This window comes from Puma concolor, chromosome A2 (genome assembly GCF_028749965.1).
Source record: "Puma concolor isolate L17-30 chromosome A2, mPumCon1.1.hap2, whole genome shotgun sequence".
Classification (NCBI taxonomy): Eukaryota; Metazoa; Chordata; class Mammalia; order Carnivora; family Felidae; genus Puma; species Puma concolor.
Genome location: NC_141668.1, coordinates 101,614,031 through 101,633,405, shown reverse-complemented (window position 1 = coordinate 101,633,405; position 19,375 = coordinate 101,614,031). Strand labels below are relative to the sequence as shown.

The following is a 19,375-nucleotide window of genomic DNA, read 5'->3' as shown; positions in this document are numbered from 1 at the left end:
ATTAAACATACATCTGAAAACATAAACAAGTGAGACTAGTTAAAAGCTTTAAAAATAGAAAAAATAAAATAAAATGGATTTAGATAAACCAATAACTCCCAGCCTGTTTGTTGAGTGAGCTGTGTACAAAATATCTCTGAACCTCAGGAGTCATTATTTATGACACTGAAATATTAACACATATGCCCTAAGGGTCATTTCCAGCAGTAAGTGACATGATGTATTTTAACTATCTGGCAGGGTAAACCTGGCAGTGATTGGTTCCTTTTTCTGTACCTACCAGATATTGAAACATATTATTAAGTAACTATGATTAAAAAGGTAGCAAAGGAACACAAATATGAATAAGGAAGAAAGAAAATAAGAAGCCTGGGAAGCCCTAAAATTACATAAAATAATATCATACTGATGAACTAAAAAATACAAGAATTAAGAAAGGATTGATTTAATTAATAAGTGACAAAAGGAAACATTGTCATAATTTAGGATATATATCCAGATGAACTCAAATTAATTAAAGAGCAGAGCAGAAAAGAAAAATCAGATTTAGAAAGATTAGCATAAAATCAGATGCCTGAGGCTCTCAAGATTTAAAGTTACTAAATATACAAGTGAAAGTAACATTTTACTGTAAGAAATTAAAAAAAAATTTTTTGATTAAGTCAAATGTAAGTAAAACACGATGCTGCAGACAAGGAAATATGTACATCTAATACTTAGGAAAAGAATAAAATAATATCAATTTTACATATACTATGATTATGTAGTCCATTCTAAATGACTTAGAGATAGCAAAATACACTTAAGCCTATTTGGGTATGGACAACAATACCCAAATAGAAAATATTTGGGGCATAATAATAATTCTCAACAGTAACAACAAAAACGAAAGATATACAGTATCTAGTTTTCTTTTTAAAGACAATAACAAGCATTCTAAATATGAAGACCGTTGGAACACTTGGTTCAGAGAGTTCAGGTTTGCATAAATGAATAAATATGCTGTGTCTTTGGATGGGCGATCTCAATTTAAAAAATGTCAAGTTTTTCAAAAGTAGTTATAGACTTGATGCAGTCTCAGTCAAAACCCTAGTCTTTTTTTCAAACTTGACACATATAATCTTGGCAAAGATTTTTAGAATCAACATGTATCATCAAGGTTACAGGGACTCAAGCATTTTGGTATATGATTACTTACATGGTGAATTGGTACTTTCCTTCTGGAGAAAAATTTATCTGGAAAGATCAGTCACAGGGCTTTAGATTGTGTGGCCCACTTGTGCTTGAAGTAATATTCCTGGGAGGAGATTCCAGAAAGATCAGTGGGAAGTAGGCCCAGACCCATGCTTATTACAGAGGTCATCCCTAAATTGGAAATACTCAAATGACCAACAGCAAGGAAGTTACTTAATGAATGTGTTAAAATGTTAAAACCATACAGTGACTGTTACACAGCTTCTAAAATCAAGTTTTAATGAAACTAGGTAAGATTCAACACATAATATAATGTGAAAGATACAGAACAAAACATTAAAGTCAAAAATATAGGATATAAAACTTTAAATCAATCTGAGATACTTGCATAGAAAAATGACAAGAAATATATGAAAATGTACGTCCGAAGTCAAGATGTAATGATTATTTTTAATGTTTATTTATTTTTGAGAGAGAGAGAGAGAGAGAGCAGGAGAGAGGCAGAGAGGAAGAGGGAGACACAGAATCTGAAGCAGGCTCTAGGCTCTGAGCTTTCAGCACGGAGCCCGACACAGGGCTCAAACCCACAAACTGCAAAATCATGACCTGAGCCAAAGTAGGACACTCAACCGACTGAGCCACCCAAGCACCCCAAGATGTTATGATTTTTAATTGCTTAATTATTTTGTGTGTATAATTAATATTTATATGGTGATAATTTATTACTTTTGTTATATTGGGGGGAAAAAACACATCATTTAAAATTTCCCAGATTTAAAGATAGTCCAGTGACAGGCAACTCATGACAGAGAAAACAAACAAACAAATAAAATATATTAAACAAATAAAAACAAAAAGGCAAGGTAAAATAATGGTGTATGATTGTGGAGGTCATGACAAATTAAAAACATATACACACATGCATGTATGTGTACATGCACATATTTATACACACGTGCACACGTGTGTGCACACATACGTTAGAAGTCCTAGCATGGAAGTAGGAATTCTCAGAAATTCTAGTAGCATCGAAGTTAAGAACACTGCATCTTATTTCCTGTGAGCTAGATGGATAATCTGACCATCAAATTATTTTTTTTTATTTTTCTGAACATAACAAGTGTGATCTTGATAAATTTATTTTGATGAAACTAATCAAACTCATATAAAGTCCATAAATTACATATCATGCAATCATTTTCCTCTCAATAGCATGACTCATTCGGCCCCCAATTCAGAGGGATTTCAGAGTGATGAATAATGGTGCAGTCATTGGGGCTATCAAGGAAAATTAGTACCCCGGAGGATTTATAAATGATAATTATGTTTTATTTAATATGTCTTTTAAAAAGCCTGAGAGAGCATTTTTGCATGAATTTAGAACCCTATATGTATAAAACAAACCCAAGACAGGTTAAACTCTTGGTGTTTGAACTAAAGCCAATGGTAAAACTAGGCGTTAGGATTCCCTATTCCGTGGAGCTGTTGAAAAAGTAAACTGCAAGAAATTACCTGAAGCAATTTTATTAGCTTCACAGACAAAAATACTTTAATAAAGATTAAGTAATGCAGTCACTCTATATTTTAAAGTAGACAGGTCTTAGGCATTGCGCAATGAGGGGGTCTATCATGGGACTGCTTTTTTTCTTGTTTTATTTATGTTTTGTGTTACAGACACAATCTCAGCAACATCTTCTTCAGCCCTGGAACACATTTGAGCTTTAATTTTTCTGATTAAATAAGTTTATTAATTTTTCTCACTTCTCTTAGCAATGTAAATGGTTAATTTGAAAAACCCTACATGTAGGGAGCAAACAATAGGATCACAAGTACTAAATAGAAAGAAAAACCCTTTAGAATGTAAAAACTCAGTTTCAAACAATCTGAAAATATAAGTATTTTATAGATATGAACTATGTCTAGATATTTTTGGTGTTAATGCAGTGTCTAAATATTGTATTTAGCATATAATTAGAGAGAGAGAGAGGGAGAGAGAGAGAGAGAGAGAGAGAGGCAGGGTGTGAGCAGGGGAGGGGCAGAGAGAGAGGGAGACACAGAATCCGAAGCAGGATCCAGACTCTGAGCTGTCAGCACAAAGCCCGACGTGGGGCTCGAACTCACAGACTGAGAGATCATGACCTGAGCCAAAGTCCGACATTTAACCCACTGAGCCACCCAGGCGCCCCAAGTGACATGATTTTTTATGTAATTCAGTCAATCTATAAGAAAAGAACCCCAGGCCCCTTATGTATTAATGGAGAGAGAGGATTAGAAATTACAATTGGACAATCCTTCGTTACATACCATGACAACAATATTCATGTATTTAAAATTGTATCTAATAACAAATTATGTTTAGGACATTTGGTAAGCAGTCCTGGCAACTACATATTTTTCTTGTATGCACATGCCTTGATAAAGGGGATTTTAAATGCTTCAACTATCTCTGTTAATTACATAATTCTGATGGCTAAGGTCATTTCTGTTCTGAGGATAATTTGTAAAACATTATAATTTAGATAATTTTGAAATGGCTGGATTAAGGAAAAGGATAAAACCATGGGCTCAAATTTAGAAAATATATGGGTAAAGTCTCAAAACATGTTTCTTATGTTAAAATAGGTGTTTTCTGAAGCTATATAACTGATGTTTTTCTAAAAAAAAATCTTAACGTTTATTCATTTTTGAGAGACAGAGTGTGAGCAGGGGAGGGGCAGAGAGAGAGGGAGACACAGAATCTGAAGCAGGCTCCAGGCTCCGAACTGTCAGCACAGAGCCCGGCATAGGACTCAAACTCATAAACCCTGAGATCATGACCTGAGCCGAAGCTGGACGCTTAACCGACTGAGCCACTCAGGTGCCCCAAGGTTTTTCTACATCCTATTGGCAGTAGGTACTCAAATAATTTTTTCCTCAAAAGCAAACATTGCTGTACAATTAAAATGGATTTTTTAAAGATTTTTTTTCCAAATGTTTATTTATTTACTTTTGAGAGAAAGACAGAGAGGGAGAGAGCAAGGAGGGGAGGGACAGAGAGAGAAGGAGACAGAATCCCAAGCAGGCTCTGTGCCATTGGCACAGAGCCAGATGTGGGGCTCGAACTCACAAACCATGAGATCATGACCTGAGCCTAAACCAAGAATTGGACGCTTAACCAACTGAGCCACCCAGGCACCCCAAAGGTGATGTTTAAATGTAGGCAAATTACTGTGTAAATTTTGTTGAAATCTTTACTTTTCAATTTATGTAAGAGGATAAGTGAAAAGTGAAATCACATTTCCGCAGCTATTTTTCTTTCCTTGTCTTTCCTTGACTTCTGTTTCTTCACTCTGAGTGCCGCAGTTGCCATTTCTGTAAAAATATGAGATGTGTTTCTTTGACGAGAAATTCTTCTCTGGTGATGTTAGGGGAAGGGTGATCTATAACAACAGATTCTTTATTTCACCAATTAGTGAGTGATGGCTCAAATCTGAAAATACAGCTTTCTTACCTCTTCACTTAGTAGTCAATAATTCTAGCTGTGGTGCGCTCTTATTTTTTAATGCTTATTTATTTATTTATTTAGAGAGAGAGAGAGAGAAAGAGAGCATGAGAGCTGGGGAGGGACAGAGAGAGAGGGAGAGGGAGTAGGGCAGGGCAGAGAGAGGTGGAGTGGGGGGGAAGGGAGAGGGAGAGAGATGGGGAAAGGGGCAGAGAGACAGGGAGGGAGATCCCCAGCAGGCTCTGCTGTGTCAGCATGCAGCCCAGCGTGGGGCTGGATCTTAGGAACCATGAGGTCGTGACCTGAGCCAAAATCAAGAGTTGGATGCTTAACTGACGGAGCCTCCCAGGAGCCCCTGTGGTGCTCTTTGTATCGGCTTCCTCACTCAGGGCAGACAGTCATAGCCTACCCTGACCTAAGGTCATTCCACATTGATCCCAGTTGTCTTCATAATTTCCTCTCTTACATTCCCCAAGTTGAATGTGCTTATTTAAGCTCTTTGGGAAAGGTGGCGTTGTTCAACAACACTGTCAAACTGCAACAAAACCACGTGTGTGTGCAGTCCCTAACAGGGGGTTTGTGATCATACCAACAAGATGTGGATTAATATCTACCTTTGTGTTATGAATAAAGAATATGCTAGTTAATAATGAAAACATACATGCAGGAAGGATAGTTAAACTCCGTGGGTAAAGAGTTGCCAGCCTCTCCGCAGCATTTATTTATATACTGGTGGATGTGATGCTAATAATAAATCATTCTTATTCATGCATCAAAGGAGTTATTAAATGCATGTAGTATTAAAAACCTCACTCTGAGAACATTTTGTTTTCCACTAATTTATATTGTTCTCCATTCCATTTTGTCAAAACAGCTCATATTTCCAAATATTTCTAATAGGCAGAATTGAGAGAGTCTAGAGTTTTCAGGCATGAAGAATCACGGGAGGAAATTATGATGCAAATTACCTTTTGGATTGAAACAGAACTGGTTTTGAATGTCTGCGGCACCACCCACTGGCTGGGTAAACTCAAGCACAGAGTCAGGTCCTTAAGTAGCAAAATGATTATCGTAACTTCATGGGATCACAAGCAGAGGTCAAGAAATAACAAACGTTCAAGAAATATTAGCTGCTGCCATTGTAATCATCATCCGGTCTGCACCCAAAGCAGTCTTAGCCAGATGAATGAGTTACAATGAAAGTGTGTTGTGAGATGCACTATGGCCTTAGCAGGTGGGAGGCACCATCGCTTTATATGTTCCTTCTCAAGTCAGCGTACAAGGTAGGTAGAAATCCTGAAATCCTGCCAAGGCTAGATTCTCGAAAATTCTGTGGTGAATGGCGTATCATCTCGTCAGTCAGATCTTGAGTATTTGGGCAACTTCACTTCCCACCCCCTCCCCCCAGCTCCAATAAGAGGCCTCATAACTAGAATAGAGGTGTAAATTTGCTGACTAAAGGAACGCAGGAAAGGAAATTTAAACAGCTAACCTGCCAACATGCTGGGGCACAGTAAAATAGGCAATTTATGTATTAGGTCAAATGAAGCACACTTCTTTTAAAAAATGGATTTCTGGAAGAAATTGGCACTGGATCTGTAAGAATTCTAATAAAAAGATATTCTTTTCAAAAAATTATAGGATAAAATCATTCTATTATTTGACCTTTCCCCTTAAATAGTGATTTAGTATGTGCAAACCTGAATAAAAATTGCATTAAAAGCTAGCCCAAATTTTCTCACACAGCTATTTTCATTTCTTAAAACTGGAATCTGTAATAAAAGAGAAGTATGTCAAAGGTTATGTCTGTTCCCAGAGCTGTAATGGACACTCATTCTTTATAAACTTGGCCTCCTTACAGACAAAAAAAAAAAAAAAAAAAAAGTCTTTGACAGTTGCTTCCTTTTTTTTTTGGAGCATTTTCATTTTTAGGTTTGTTCAGATGATAAACCTTGCTAATATTCACTTTCACAAAATAAAGACTGGAGTAAGACCGTGGAGCCACACAACTGGAGACAAATTGTTTTCTTTCTCTTTTCTTGTTCCTTTTAATTCCTGTAGATACTCAAACAAGAGAAAGAGGAGAATTATGCCCAAATTTGTAGACAGATGGCCTGAATTGTGATTGTTCTTCGTATCTAAACCAATGAAAAGTTGTACTCACATAGGAAATTAATCCATCAGAAAATATTCACGGCCAAGGAAAAGTGGATATTTGAAGAGCTGGTAAAATTGCGATGGGATAAAGTGTCTAGACAGTTGTCTAAACGCTCCACCTGGTTCTTTGAATTCAATACCCATAGCCTCTTCTAATGCTTTTTCCTGGTAGACAAGTTAACTTTTTTGGCCCTAGGCTATCAATCTGAATTAAACAGCTTGGAAAAAAGAACTTCGTTAAATTTTTTTAAATGCTTATTTTTGAGAGAGAGAGACAGAGTGCGAGCGGTGGGGAGGGGAAGAGAGAGAGGGAGACACAGAATCTGAAACAGGCTCCAGGTTCTGAGCTGTGAGCACAGAGCCTGATGCGGGGCTGGAACTCCCGCACTGCGGGATCATGACCTGAGCCGAAGCCGAACACTTAACTAACTGAGCCACAGAGACACTCCTGGAAAAAAGAAATTCTTAGAAAGAGGAAGGCATGGAAGAATGATGGTGGAGTCACCTTTTACTCAAATGTTTAAGTTAATCTGGATGAACCTTTAAGCTGTAAAAGTCTATAAAACGAAAAGGTTAAAATATTATGTCATAGGACAGTTGGTACACTATACAGAGCAAAACAAACTTTACTTGTTATTACTATTTGGGAAAACTAAAAGTCTGATGATGTTTTAATATCCAATATTTATCAACTTAGAGTTGGGAAAGAAACTTTAGATCAAACTTTTTTATTCTTTTTTTTTTTTTTTTTTTGCTCTGAAGTATGTTATCGCCAGTGCATTTTCTCTGAAAAGATTAGTGTATATACAAATAATAGCTTCACATCTTGATGTAACAGATGTGGAGACCATGGAGCAAGGCTGTTTGCCTTAGGGAGTTTCAGAAAAAAAGGATGTCCTTTTTAAAAATTTTTTTAATGTTTTATTTTATGCACGTGAGCATGAGTGGGGGAGGGGCAGGGAGCAAGGGAGACACAGAATCTGAGGCAGGCTCCAGGCTCCAAGCTGTCAGCACAGAGCCCGATGCAGGGCTCGAACCCATGAACCGTGAGATCATGACCTGAGCTGAAGTTGATTGAGCCACCCAGGTGCCCAATCCTTTAGTTTGTTGGTTGGTTGGTTTTAACATTTATATATTTAGAGAGAGAGACAGAAAGAGAGAGAACGCGTGCATGCGTGTGCACAGGGGAGGGACAGAGAAAGAATCCCATGCAGGCTCCGCGCTGTCACCACAGAGACTCACTTGGGGCTTGATCCCACAGACCACCTGACCCAAAATCCAGAGTCAGACCTGCTTCTGGGCAGGACACTTAACCCACTGACCTACCCAGGCACCTGTGTCCTTCTAAGCTGATCTGACTTGCCTCGCTGTTGCTTCATTTCTGTACTTTACCACCTATCGTCCATGTAACTTAGGGTGAGTTATTCCAGGTCGCTGAGTTGCATGTTCTTGACCTGTTTGTCTACTATACAGAACTGTCTAGAGGGCGAACTAAGACAATGTATGCAAATTCCCTGACACATCGTTGAGGCCCGATGCACGGTAGTCATTTTGGGAATTGATGTGAACGAGAAGAGTGATGCCGCGTTGTTAAATATGCCCAGTGCCTTCCAGCCTCCTGACCGTGGGTGCCGGAAGGAGATGGCAGTACAGATGGACTAGTTTAAAAAGGAAGGTGCTAACAGGGAGCTAAGTTCTTCCATCTGGCAGACACCTCAGAGGGGCAGGGCACACTTTGCTGTCTGGAAAGTTGTAGTGAGTTAAATGAGGCAGGAAGATGCAGGACTGAGCTGAACCCAACAGTGGTTTCCACCATGCGGGAGAACTGGGCACCATCTGCACGGGACTGCGGACAATGCCAAGGTCTCACTGCCGTGCCCTGATTGGTAGTTTTTCAGGTCGTTTTGTTTTTTTAAAAGCAATGGAGGGAATTTTTTGTTCTTCTCTGAAATAATAATTACGGTTAAGACAAAATATTTGAAGGCTTTTCTTTTTTTATTCTTTTTTCCTATTTCTCCTCAGCCAGACTCGTTTGTCACAGTCAGCCTCTTGAGAAATGCCTGCTTGTCCACATCTCAGTGAAGGTGATGCGACAATGGGTATTGCATGAGGTCTAAAAAGAGCTGAGAATTGGAAGCTAGGTTCCTGCACTCCTTAGACGTCTAAGAAGATTTCTTAGACTTTTCCATTTGCAAAAATGGAGAAAATGTCTTGCCTGTCTTACAAAGGCGTGGGGAATTACACCTGAGAGAGCACCATGGAAATCTTAAGCATAAAACCAAACGGAAGTCGTCATTATTAAATAGAAGTGAAAGGACATTACGAAATGGCATTCTGAGTCATAGAGAAATCTTTAAGTTCTATTAGCCTGCTCTTCATCCGGGCATGTTCTCTTGTGCATTTTCTTCACACAATTGAGATAATGGTATCTCTCTTCTTTATAGCGTATTTTGTGTTGGGCGCAAAAGTTTTAAAATTCTCCAGGCATTGTTTTAGACATTGAGAGTCGTAAAAAAATTGCTAAAGTTTTGCCCCTTGCCTTTAATGAGCTTGCAATGTAATCCATGAGATAAGATATGAATATAATGAATTCTTCTTTCAGGGGTCAATGTAAGCCATGTTAAGGCCATTGGAGAGGCAAAGCCAATACACTGTGAAGTTCAGAGGGCGGGAGACAACAGCTAGCTGATGCAGACACACAAAGTGGATGCAGGGTTTTTGAGGGGAAGAGTGGCTTAAATTCATGGTCCTATGAGGAAATAGCAAGTTAACCTGCTTCGGGGCATAAGGCAGAAGAAACCTCAATAATAATTAATTAATAATTAATTAACCTCCCAATAATCGTCATAGTCTCACAAAAGTGAGATGTTTCTATCGATGAAGATAAGAATAAAGCGTGATGAGTGGCCAAAGTTTTCTTTTTGCAAAATAATAATAATAATAATAATAATAACAATAATAAAATTAACACTCTAGAAAAGAGCATAACATGTTTGGTAATAATGTAGTACTCAGAATAGTGTACATCCGAAAGAAAGGACTATGATGATTATTTGTTAAAACTACACAGGACAAATGACAGCATTTAAGAGTCTTGTATTTTACTAAATCTTTGGGATTACAAAGATAAAGGAGCACATATCTCTTCATTCAAGACGTAAAACAGAAAGAAGAGAAAAACGATCAGTGATTTGATGATAAAATTGCTGTCGAATCTAATGTACAGGGGGAAGGAGGGACGTTTTACAATTGCCCTGACAGCAATACATTTCATTTAATAGAAATATGCTAGGAAATGCATGTACCTAGAGCAGATGAATGATTACGAGCTGAAAAACAAACAAATGCAAAAACAGTACCATGTTACAATGGCACATTGCCTGTGAGGGCAGTTCAGAAATTTAGTAGCCTTAAAATACTCTACGGTCTGCAGTTGAGTTTCTTTCTAATTATACTACTTGTGTCAATCTTGTTTTAACTTGCACATGCTGGACAGAGTATAGTTGGAAGTGTTGGGTCAAAATGCAGTAGCTGTTCCCTTCATATCTTTTGGGGAATGGTGGGCTTAGACATCTCCTCTGAAGGGTTGATTATTTGAGAAAGGGGCAACATGGTACACACACAGGTTGAGCAAGTGTGAACCAATTTGCAGTGACCATGCTGAAAAGGAAACTATTACTTCACACAGTACCTTCTCTGAAGAGTGAGTTGTTTTACTGCTCTTAGCATTTTTTAAACCTTTATTCAATACCTGACATATTTTGTGTCACATCAAAAGCAGTTAGCTATTACTAAAGGAGTCATGTAATCATTTCTTTTCTTTCTTTTTTTCTTTCCTTTTTTTTTTTTTTTGGATTAAATGAGTCCATGTCAAAGAATTTCTCTTCAAAAGCTAACAAGAATATATATTTAATTTTGGAAAGCTCTGATGCTAACGGTTCTACATAGATTGACTATATTTCCCTTGCATGATCTTTGTGGTTAGAGCTGCACATGACCTACGCTATCACTTTTGCATTTTTGAACCTTCTTACCCAGCCTGAGTGAAGGCACTCTCCAGAGACTCACCATTAACCTCGGGGTCTTCAGGCACTAGGTTTCTGTGTGGAGATACTGTGTTAAATATATGGCTCACTTACCAAACAAGACGATCAATGGCAGTGACCTAACCAAAAAATGGTAATTTTGGCCTACTAAATGTGAGCCTGTGTTTTTGCCTCAATGTTTATCATTGCCAATGTGGAACTGAACACGCATTAGCAGAAATGTTCCAAAGAGTGAATTTCCCTACCCTTATCCTTTCGAATGGTTTCAACCTTTCTCCAATTAAAAAAAAAAGAAAAGAAAGAAAAAAGAAAAAAAAAAGAAAGACAAAAAAAAACAAAAACCAAAAAAAAATAACAAAAAAAATAACGAAAGAAAATACTTTGAGCCTCATCACATTTTTGTCTTCTTACAAATAAAGGTATTTCATACGTAATTAGCTAGAAGCTTACTGTATAAAATGCATGAAGAATAAAATACAAAAATGCAATGTAGTTCTCCCTCTTACATTTTCCCCAAGCTCTTTCAAAAATTTCCAACTCTTGATAGCACTAACTTTTCCTCAGATCTCCGAGATAAACAATTAAGAAAGATCTTTCTCTAGAACAAAATGCCCCTAACACACCCATCCCAGAACACAATTCTCCCCACCCACGAGACGCCTGTTGCTCTCAGTGTTGGGTATACTCCTGTGGTTTTGTGCTTATGCGGTAGTAAAACAGGTTACGTGTGTTTTCGGTACCAATAGAGGAATAACGGAATGACTATAGGGAATGATCCGTAAAGAATTCCTTGAGGGAAGAGTATTTGGATTTGTTCCTCTCAGTGTTCCCAACCATGGGATGGCATTGTTTGAAAACAGACAAAACAAACAAGACCAACTTCCTGGGACTGAAATACTTTGTATGTGTTGTTATTTGCAGTGCATGCCAAGACATTCATGAGCACCAGAGCCAAGCTGGCGAGCTAATTAAATATATATATGTATGTGTTTAAAACAGCCTAATAAGGAGCATTGGAAATCTTCAAGATGAGCGAATATCTTATAACTTCTTCCGCAGGTGCAAGGATGATAGCTACAAGCCATGGACTTTCTGTCCTGCTTCTTGTTTGTGGCTTTGTGAAGGGTGCTTTGCTTTAATCTAAAGTGCTGACTTTTTTCCAATATCACTTTCTCTTCTTAAAGCAAAGAGCAAATCGCCTGTAAAATCTACGGAGCGGACAGCAAAGTTGACCCTAAACTCCAAGCACCATTCTGCACCCACTGTTCTCTAATTACCTACCCAAGGAGCGCCTGCTTCCGGAAGCATAAACGAAGAGGCTATCACACGCTTTGTTCATAACATTTTCTTGGGCAAATCACTGATCTTTTATTTCAAGAAAATTAGTGTGACGTGATAGGACATTTTCTAATAGCAAGATCTATTTTTTGTTTTTGTTTTTTCTCTTCTTTCGGCTGCTTAAAGCATCATCTCGCTGACTGCTCAGGGGTTGGCCCGAACGTCATCGATATAGTAAATATTTCCTATGGATACCACTGATTTCCTACTAAAAGACACATTATCTGCAGGAAGGAAACAGAAATCAAAAAGCTACAGAACATAAGCTATCATCAAACGAAATCCCCATCTTGGGGCAACGACAAAATCATCAACACTGCGTGTCAACAAGGAGAACGTTATTTTAAATAAGACATGATAAAAGAAGGATTTTTTTTTTAATTTTCTTCTTTTTTCCCTTGGATTTTTTTTTCTCCTTCTTCTTGATTATAGTTTTTGTTCAATGGTGGCAAGTGCTGATTACGGCCAATCCCTGTCAATCCTGGGAGGTTTATATAAATACATTTTGAGTGTTCTATATTTCAATGTATTTTAATTCATTTTGCAATTCCTGTATATGCAAACTTGACAAATTCTGTAAATTGCTTCTAGTATGTGTGATATAACTTCAAAGTAGGTAGACTATGACCCTCATGCAAGCTGATTTTTATCATTATATATATAAATATATACATATAGAGATCTATATGTTGGGTCACCAACCAACTTTTTTTAGATAACACATTTGTTTTTCACTTATAATTCATATATTGGTGTGAATTTTGTAATGCATTGTTTCACTTCCACAGGTCTGACAGCTGCAGGTGGTCTCTGTTGCCCTCTGCTTCCTTCTGGAAAATGCATATTCAAAATTGTATTGGTCTCTGATAAATGAATTACTTTTGTTGTGTGTATGCTGTGTTGAAATTTGCTATGTTCCTTTATATATGGTGTTTATTGAGGTTTGAGGGTCTCTTGACTCTGAAGAATGTACACTTTCTGGTTTTGACAGCTATCCCCACATGATTATCATCATTATTGTTTTCAAAAAGCAATGTTGCTTCTAGAAAATTTGCCTTGGAGGTGAATGTGGAGAAGATGAAGTGGTCACCATGATTCCCTAAATTCATGGAAGAACACTTCTTGCTGTGGCTAAAAATGCTGCTTCCTTTGACCTTTATGAATTTTTGTAGATTTGTCATTCTGTTATTTGCTGCTAATTATATTTTAATGCCTCCTAATTAAAAATTAAAATTTGGTTGTTGGCTAAATATAATATGCAAAAGATGACTGCGAGTCTCCAACTAAAGAAGATAATGTGTTCAAGTTTTCACTGGTTAAGTGAATTACAATTTTAAATATTTCTTTCTTATTTTTTGGCTTTATGATAATTCAGATTATTTCATTTGGAAACTGTTTTCTACTCTGGCAAAGAATGATAGGCAAAACTACTAATGTGCTCCATATACACTATGGAATACGTACAGGTTGAGATAGAAATGACCTAAGTTTTCCTTCCAGAGAGATTCTTCCATTCCCTTTCATAACAAAACCAGAAGATCATCTCTGTAGGACCAGTAGCTGGCAGGCTGAGGTCCTAAACTGAAGCTTGAAGGCAATGAATACCTCTGCTTTTCAAAGGTAAATGCATTGATTTTCCTGCACTTCAATTACAAGCAATGCGCATATTTTCATATTATCTTAACATTATCTTTGAGAAATAATGTTTCAGGCTAAAACTTTTATTGACATTTTTCTTGTCCATTTGGTTTATTATTTCAGTCTAATGAGAAAAATAAATAAAGGATTTGATTGCGCTATTTTATTAACCTAGAAATTTATTTTCTTTCAAAATTTAATACTTCAAATGCATAAATTAATGGTAAGGTAAATATTAATCGAGTCTATCTGGCCTCTAAAGATCATATACATTCAAGCGTAATTTAGCATACTGATTCTAATTCAGTCAGGCTGGGAAAATCCACCATGTAATTTTTTTACCCAAAGTTCAGGTCATGAGATTGGTCAACTCTAAAGCAAGACAGATGTGTATCTGTTATCAATGATGTTTACCATGCTCGCTCGTAATAAAGGATATATGCTGGCTTGGGAAGAATTCTCACTAGATTCATTGTGTCAGTGTCCAAAATAATCAAGTCTTCTCTGTCAGTGCATTACCAAGAGTCTGGCTCACCGGTGTCTGTGAGAAAGAACATGATACACTATATCTCCAAACTCGAAAAGTTAATGTGTAACCTTAAATATTGGAACAGAAGCCTTTAAAAATTAAAGAGTATCTCTAGTGGTTTTCACCTTGTATTGCTCTGGGACTATTCCTCATAGGTAACCATGATTCTAGAAATAAAGATTGAAAAATAAATTATATGACTTTCTCAACCTTGACTTCTAAGGTTATGCAACGTTCTTCAGAAGAGAAAGTCATAAAAATTTGAAATTGCTTACTTGAATTCAAATCAGATTCTTTCGTTCTTTCTTAAAGACTTACACATTGCTTACAAATGAAACAATACCAATGCCAACACTTGAGGATAAAATAAGGTAACAAAAATCATCTGAAGCAGGAGATCTTATTCTGAGTTAGTAAACAAGCTAACTGGGTAGAGTCTATGGATCCACTAAAATTTTATGCATATTTTTGCATATGTGTATTTGGTTTTCTTTGAAGCTTTCTTTAAAATTCCAGTTAGTTAACATACAGTGAAATATTAGTTTCAGGTATAGAATTTAGTGATTCAACACTTCCATAAGTCGCCCTGTGCTCATCACAAGTGCACTCGTTAATCCCCATCACCTATTTCCCCCATCCCTCCACACCTCCCCTCTGGTACCCATCAGCGTGTTCTCCATAGTTAAGAGTTGATTCTTAGTTTGCCTCTCTCCCTCCCTTTCTCTCTCTCTCTCTCTCTCTCTCTCTCTCTCTCTTTCTCCCTTTGCTCATTGGTTTTGTTTCTCAAATTCCACATATGAGTGAAATCATATGGTATTTGTCCTTCTCTGACAGACTTATTTACGTAGCATGATACACTCTAACTCCATCCATGTCGTTGCAAATGGCAAGATTTCATTCTTTTTGATGGCTGAGTAAGTTCCATTGTGTGTGTGTATGTGTGTGTATATGTGTGTGTGTGTGTGTGTGTGTATATATATATATATATATATACCATTTCTTCTTTATCCATTCATCAGCCAATGGACATTTGGGATCTTTCCATAGTTTGGCTATTATAGATAATGTTGCTATAAAATCAGGGTGCATGTATCCCTTTGAATTAGTGTTTTTGTATTCTTTGAGTAAATACCTGGTAATTCAGTTGCTGAGTCTGTGGATGGTTCTATTTTTACTGTATCGAGGAACCCCCATACCGTTTTCCACAATGGCTGCACCAGTTTGCATTCCCACCAACAGTGTAAGAGGGTTCCCCTTTTCCTGAATCCTCACCAACACCTGTTGTTTCTTGTGTTGTAGATTTTAGCCATTCTGACAGGCGTGAAGTGATATATGTGTATTTGTTTTATGGCTAAGGTCCCTTGCATTCACTGTTTCTGAAAGTGATTTGATTATGGTTTGCCGGTCCCACAGAAGAATGCTTAGACATTTCTGAGCACCTAAAAGGACCTGATTATTATTTTAAACTAATTTGCCTTCAAGTCCTTGGAAGCAAGACATGTTTAGGGAAATAGTAGGGGTGTGGGTGTGTGTGTGTGTGTGTGTGTGTGTGTGTGTGTGTGTGTGTGTGTGTATTTGTATACAGATATTCATATGTATATAAGAAAACATTTATTTTTAAATCCAGAAAAAAATTTTCCTTTAAATTTATCATATACTGCATGAAATAACAGATATAAGATGATGTGTGTTTGGTTTGTTTTGTTTTGTTTTGGAGCCAAAGCTAACAACTTAAAATACAATTTTACAAGATATACACAAATACTATTCAAATAAACAGTCTTGGTTTTGATCTTATATAAAAAACAAAATATTAAATATAACTTAGTAGTAGTTCCTATAAGAAAAAGTAATTGCTAGAGGTGAATGTAATCTGAGGTCATTCATAAACTGATAATTTCATCTTGCAGTTAAGACTACACAGCTACAAAATAGACTTGCACATAATTTCAAATATGAAGCCCAAATCATTTTAATTTTAGAACTGCCCATTAATTAGGGTACAGTCTATCATTTAGGAAGTGTTACAGACCTTATGGTTTCACCTATGGAACGGGTAAAGGCCTTTCCTGTATCTAGGGAGAGACAGACAGGAAACAACCAGAAACAAGGGAATATAAGCTAGTGATAAATTCTAAGAAGAAAACCCAGTAGGATGATATAAAGGAGTGTGAATGGAAGTGACCAGGGCAGGCTGCTCAGAGGAGGCAATATTTAAGCTTGAAAGACAAGAAGCCCCTCAGGCAAGGATCTGGGAGAAGCTTTCAGGGAAAGGAAACTTCCCTCAGGGGAAATCCATCTAGGCTGGCTCTTGCACTAGAAACACACAAGGGTGTAGTTAGTGAGGGGAGGCTGGCAGGAGATAAGATCAGGCAAGGGAGAGCCAGAGGAACTAAGCAAGGACAGAGGAATAGAACAGTTTGTGAAAATTCCAAGGTGAGCTATTATTCTGAGATCCAGACACAGGCTACATCTGGACTTATTGCATATACTTTAGCTTGTAAGCAAGACTCCTTTGGGAACAAAATTGAATCTCTCAAATAGTCAAGTTATACTTTTGTCTGGGGGCTCCGGGATAGAGTAGGCATAAAGGAAGGTAACTACATTTTAATGCTAATTTACAATTTGATAACTTTGAGGAGGGAAAGAAAAAATTGGGGAGATAATCAGGACTGCTTCTGGTGTAGTACTGAACTGGTTATAATAATTACAAATGTGATTTGAAGTAAAAACATGAATTATATGAACTCAAAGTGCAGACAGGTTGAATAAAAGAGACTCCTAGACACTTGGTGTAACATAGTAATTAAAAACGTAGAGGGAGGGGAAAATTCTGCAAGTGCACAGAAAAAAAAAATGATCAAAAAATAAAAAAATAAGATCATAGAGTCCTCCACAATACAAATCCCAGAAGAAAATGGATTACAGAGGAAAGTGGGAGAAATACTGTGACAAAATAATTTTTACTTAGTTGTTATATTTCCGTTATTAAAGAAATAAACAAAAATCATTCTGAGGTAGGCATAACTCAGAAAAATCACATGTATCTACTCTTCTTAAAGCTAGGCTTACTTACCTCCTATATGCTCCAAGAAAAGAATCAAATATGATGTTAAAAATAAATAGGCATAAGATAAACTGTCTACCATATGAACTTTGAAATTGTTTTCAATCTAAAGAGTCATTGAATATTTTGTTGTATTTTACTGTATATGAAAAGAAACAAAAGTTTCACAAAATAATATTTACCCTTATTGTGTGCCTGAAGTGAAACACACTCTAACATTTTCTATTTTGTTCTGTTTCTTTCTTTTTTGTTAACACTTGTCACACAACATTAGATTGATTTTACAACCCAAAATCTGAAAGAAATCACATTTTAATCCAAAATGTAATACAAAGGACAAGCATATCTAAATGGCAGTATATAATATAAAGAGCAGTAATCTAATTGAGTTCTAAACTCCTATGTCTTTAAAAACCAGGAAGTCAGCAATGACCCAAGGGAAAAAATGCATTGTCTCTCCTGTACTAAAGTGACATGACTCATATGAGGGGTAAGGGATTAATAGGGTTATTGTGCATGTCTCTGGTCTTTTTGTTCTCTTTTGGGTTTGTGTCTTTCTCTTTTTCCGGCTTATTATCATCTGAACCCCTTCCTGTATTTGAGACATCCCTAACCCCTAGTTATAATTGCTAAGGTCCTCCAGAGGACATTTCCCTCTTCAAAGCTTTGAGAGCTACGTTGGAGAGATAGCATGCCAGCATATTTGAAGTCTATTTCCATGGCTGTCCTCAGATACCTGAGAAATGGTGGAAGACATTAGAATATGGCATTTAACCACAAGAATAAAGTCAGGTAACAAGCAGCAAACCCAGAGAGGTAATCAGAATGTTTTGAAAGAAGGAAATAGAAAAGCGGCCATCTTAAAGACGCACTTGATTTGTGTGATCACCTTTTCTTGGAAACAGAGTTTTGAGCCACCATACCAAAGTCTCACTCCTCATTCAAACTCATTGCCAGAGTCAGATTCGTGAAATGGATCACGGGTCTCAACAATAATACTTCATGTGAATTCTGAGAACATTATTTTCAGCATCCCCTAAAGGACCTGAGACGTTTGGAGAGTAAGTGTGCATTGAAGAAAGAGAAATATTCAGACGTGGGGTGTTACTGGACAATGACTCAGGACTAATACTGTATCCTGGGATCCCTGACACGTCTAGTGGAAAATGAGGGAGGCAGGCAGTTCACAGAATATTTATCCTTATCTCTTATTGGCTACAGAGACCACTCTACCCACCTGCAGTCACTTCCCCAGCTCCAAAAAACACAGTTGAAATGTCTAATCAGAGCAATAGAAGAAAAACTCCACATCACTTCCCTGCCCAGTTAGCTAATAGACATATTTTTGAAGGACCCTGGAATTTCTCCTCTTCACCAAAATAGTCAATAAGAAACAATAACAGAAAAAAAGTGACACTATTAAAGTCATGGATAAACCATTTACCTCTTTCTCTGGTAGCACAAAAGACAGCTGAGTCTTGAGTCGAGGCTATCACAAGCATATTTAGGTGATGAGTGCATTGTAGCTGCTGGTTCAAACATGGGTACTTACTGGAGCAAAGCAGCAGAACTCTTAGCACCTGTTCTGCAGTTAATAATTTGGTAATTTTCTGCTTTAGTGCAACTAAAATAAATAAAAGGATACTTTCATCACCTAGCAGAGATGAAAGTACCCCTTTGCCATCTTGCGTGGAAAATTACATGGACTCTCCAGGTCTGAGCCACAATTTAGTTTTCCTCCTCACCAGCCCCTCAGAAATCCTATTGATCTATCATGTTGATGGCATCATGTTGATAAGATCTGGAGATCAGGAAAAAATAATGCCATGGAGACCTTAATAATATATGTACACTCTACAGGATGAAAGATAAACTCTAAGAAACATAGGGTTTGTGGTAGCTCCAAGTATGCCTTTAAACATCCA

General features: G+C 37.1%; 1 protein-coding gene across 3 annotated transcripts in view; it reads left to right on the top strand.

The window, feature by feature from the left end:
* VSTM2A (V-set and transmembrane domain containing 2A) overlaps positions 1–14,311 on the top strand; it is a 28,515-nt gene extending 14,204 nt beyond the window's left edge. Inside the window, exon 5 of one of the 3 annotated variants that reach the window (XM_025923373.2) lies at positions 11,938–14,311. In XM_025923373.2, the coding sequence (XP_025779158.1) occupies positions 11,938–12,017 (80 nt within the window). In that variant the 3' untranslated portion in view covers positions 12,018–14,311. The other 2 variants (XM_025923366.2, XM_086697066.1) reach the window with 2 other exon arrangements.
* Positions 14,312–19,375: the final 5,064 nt, after the last annotated feature.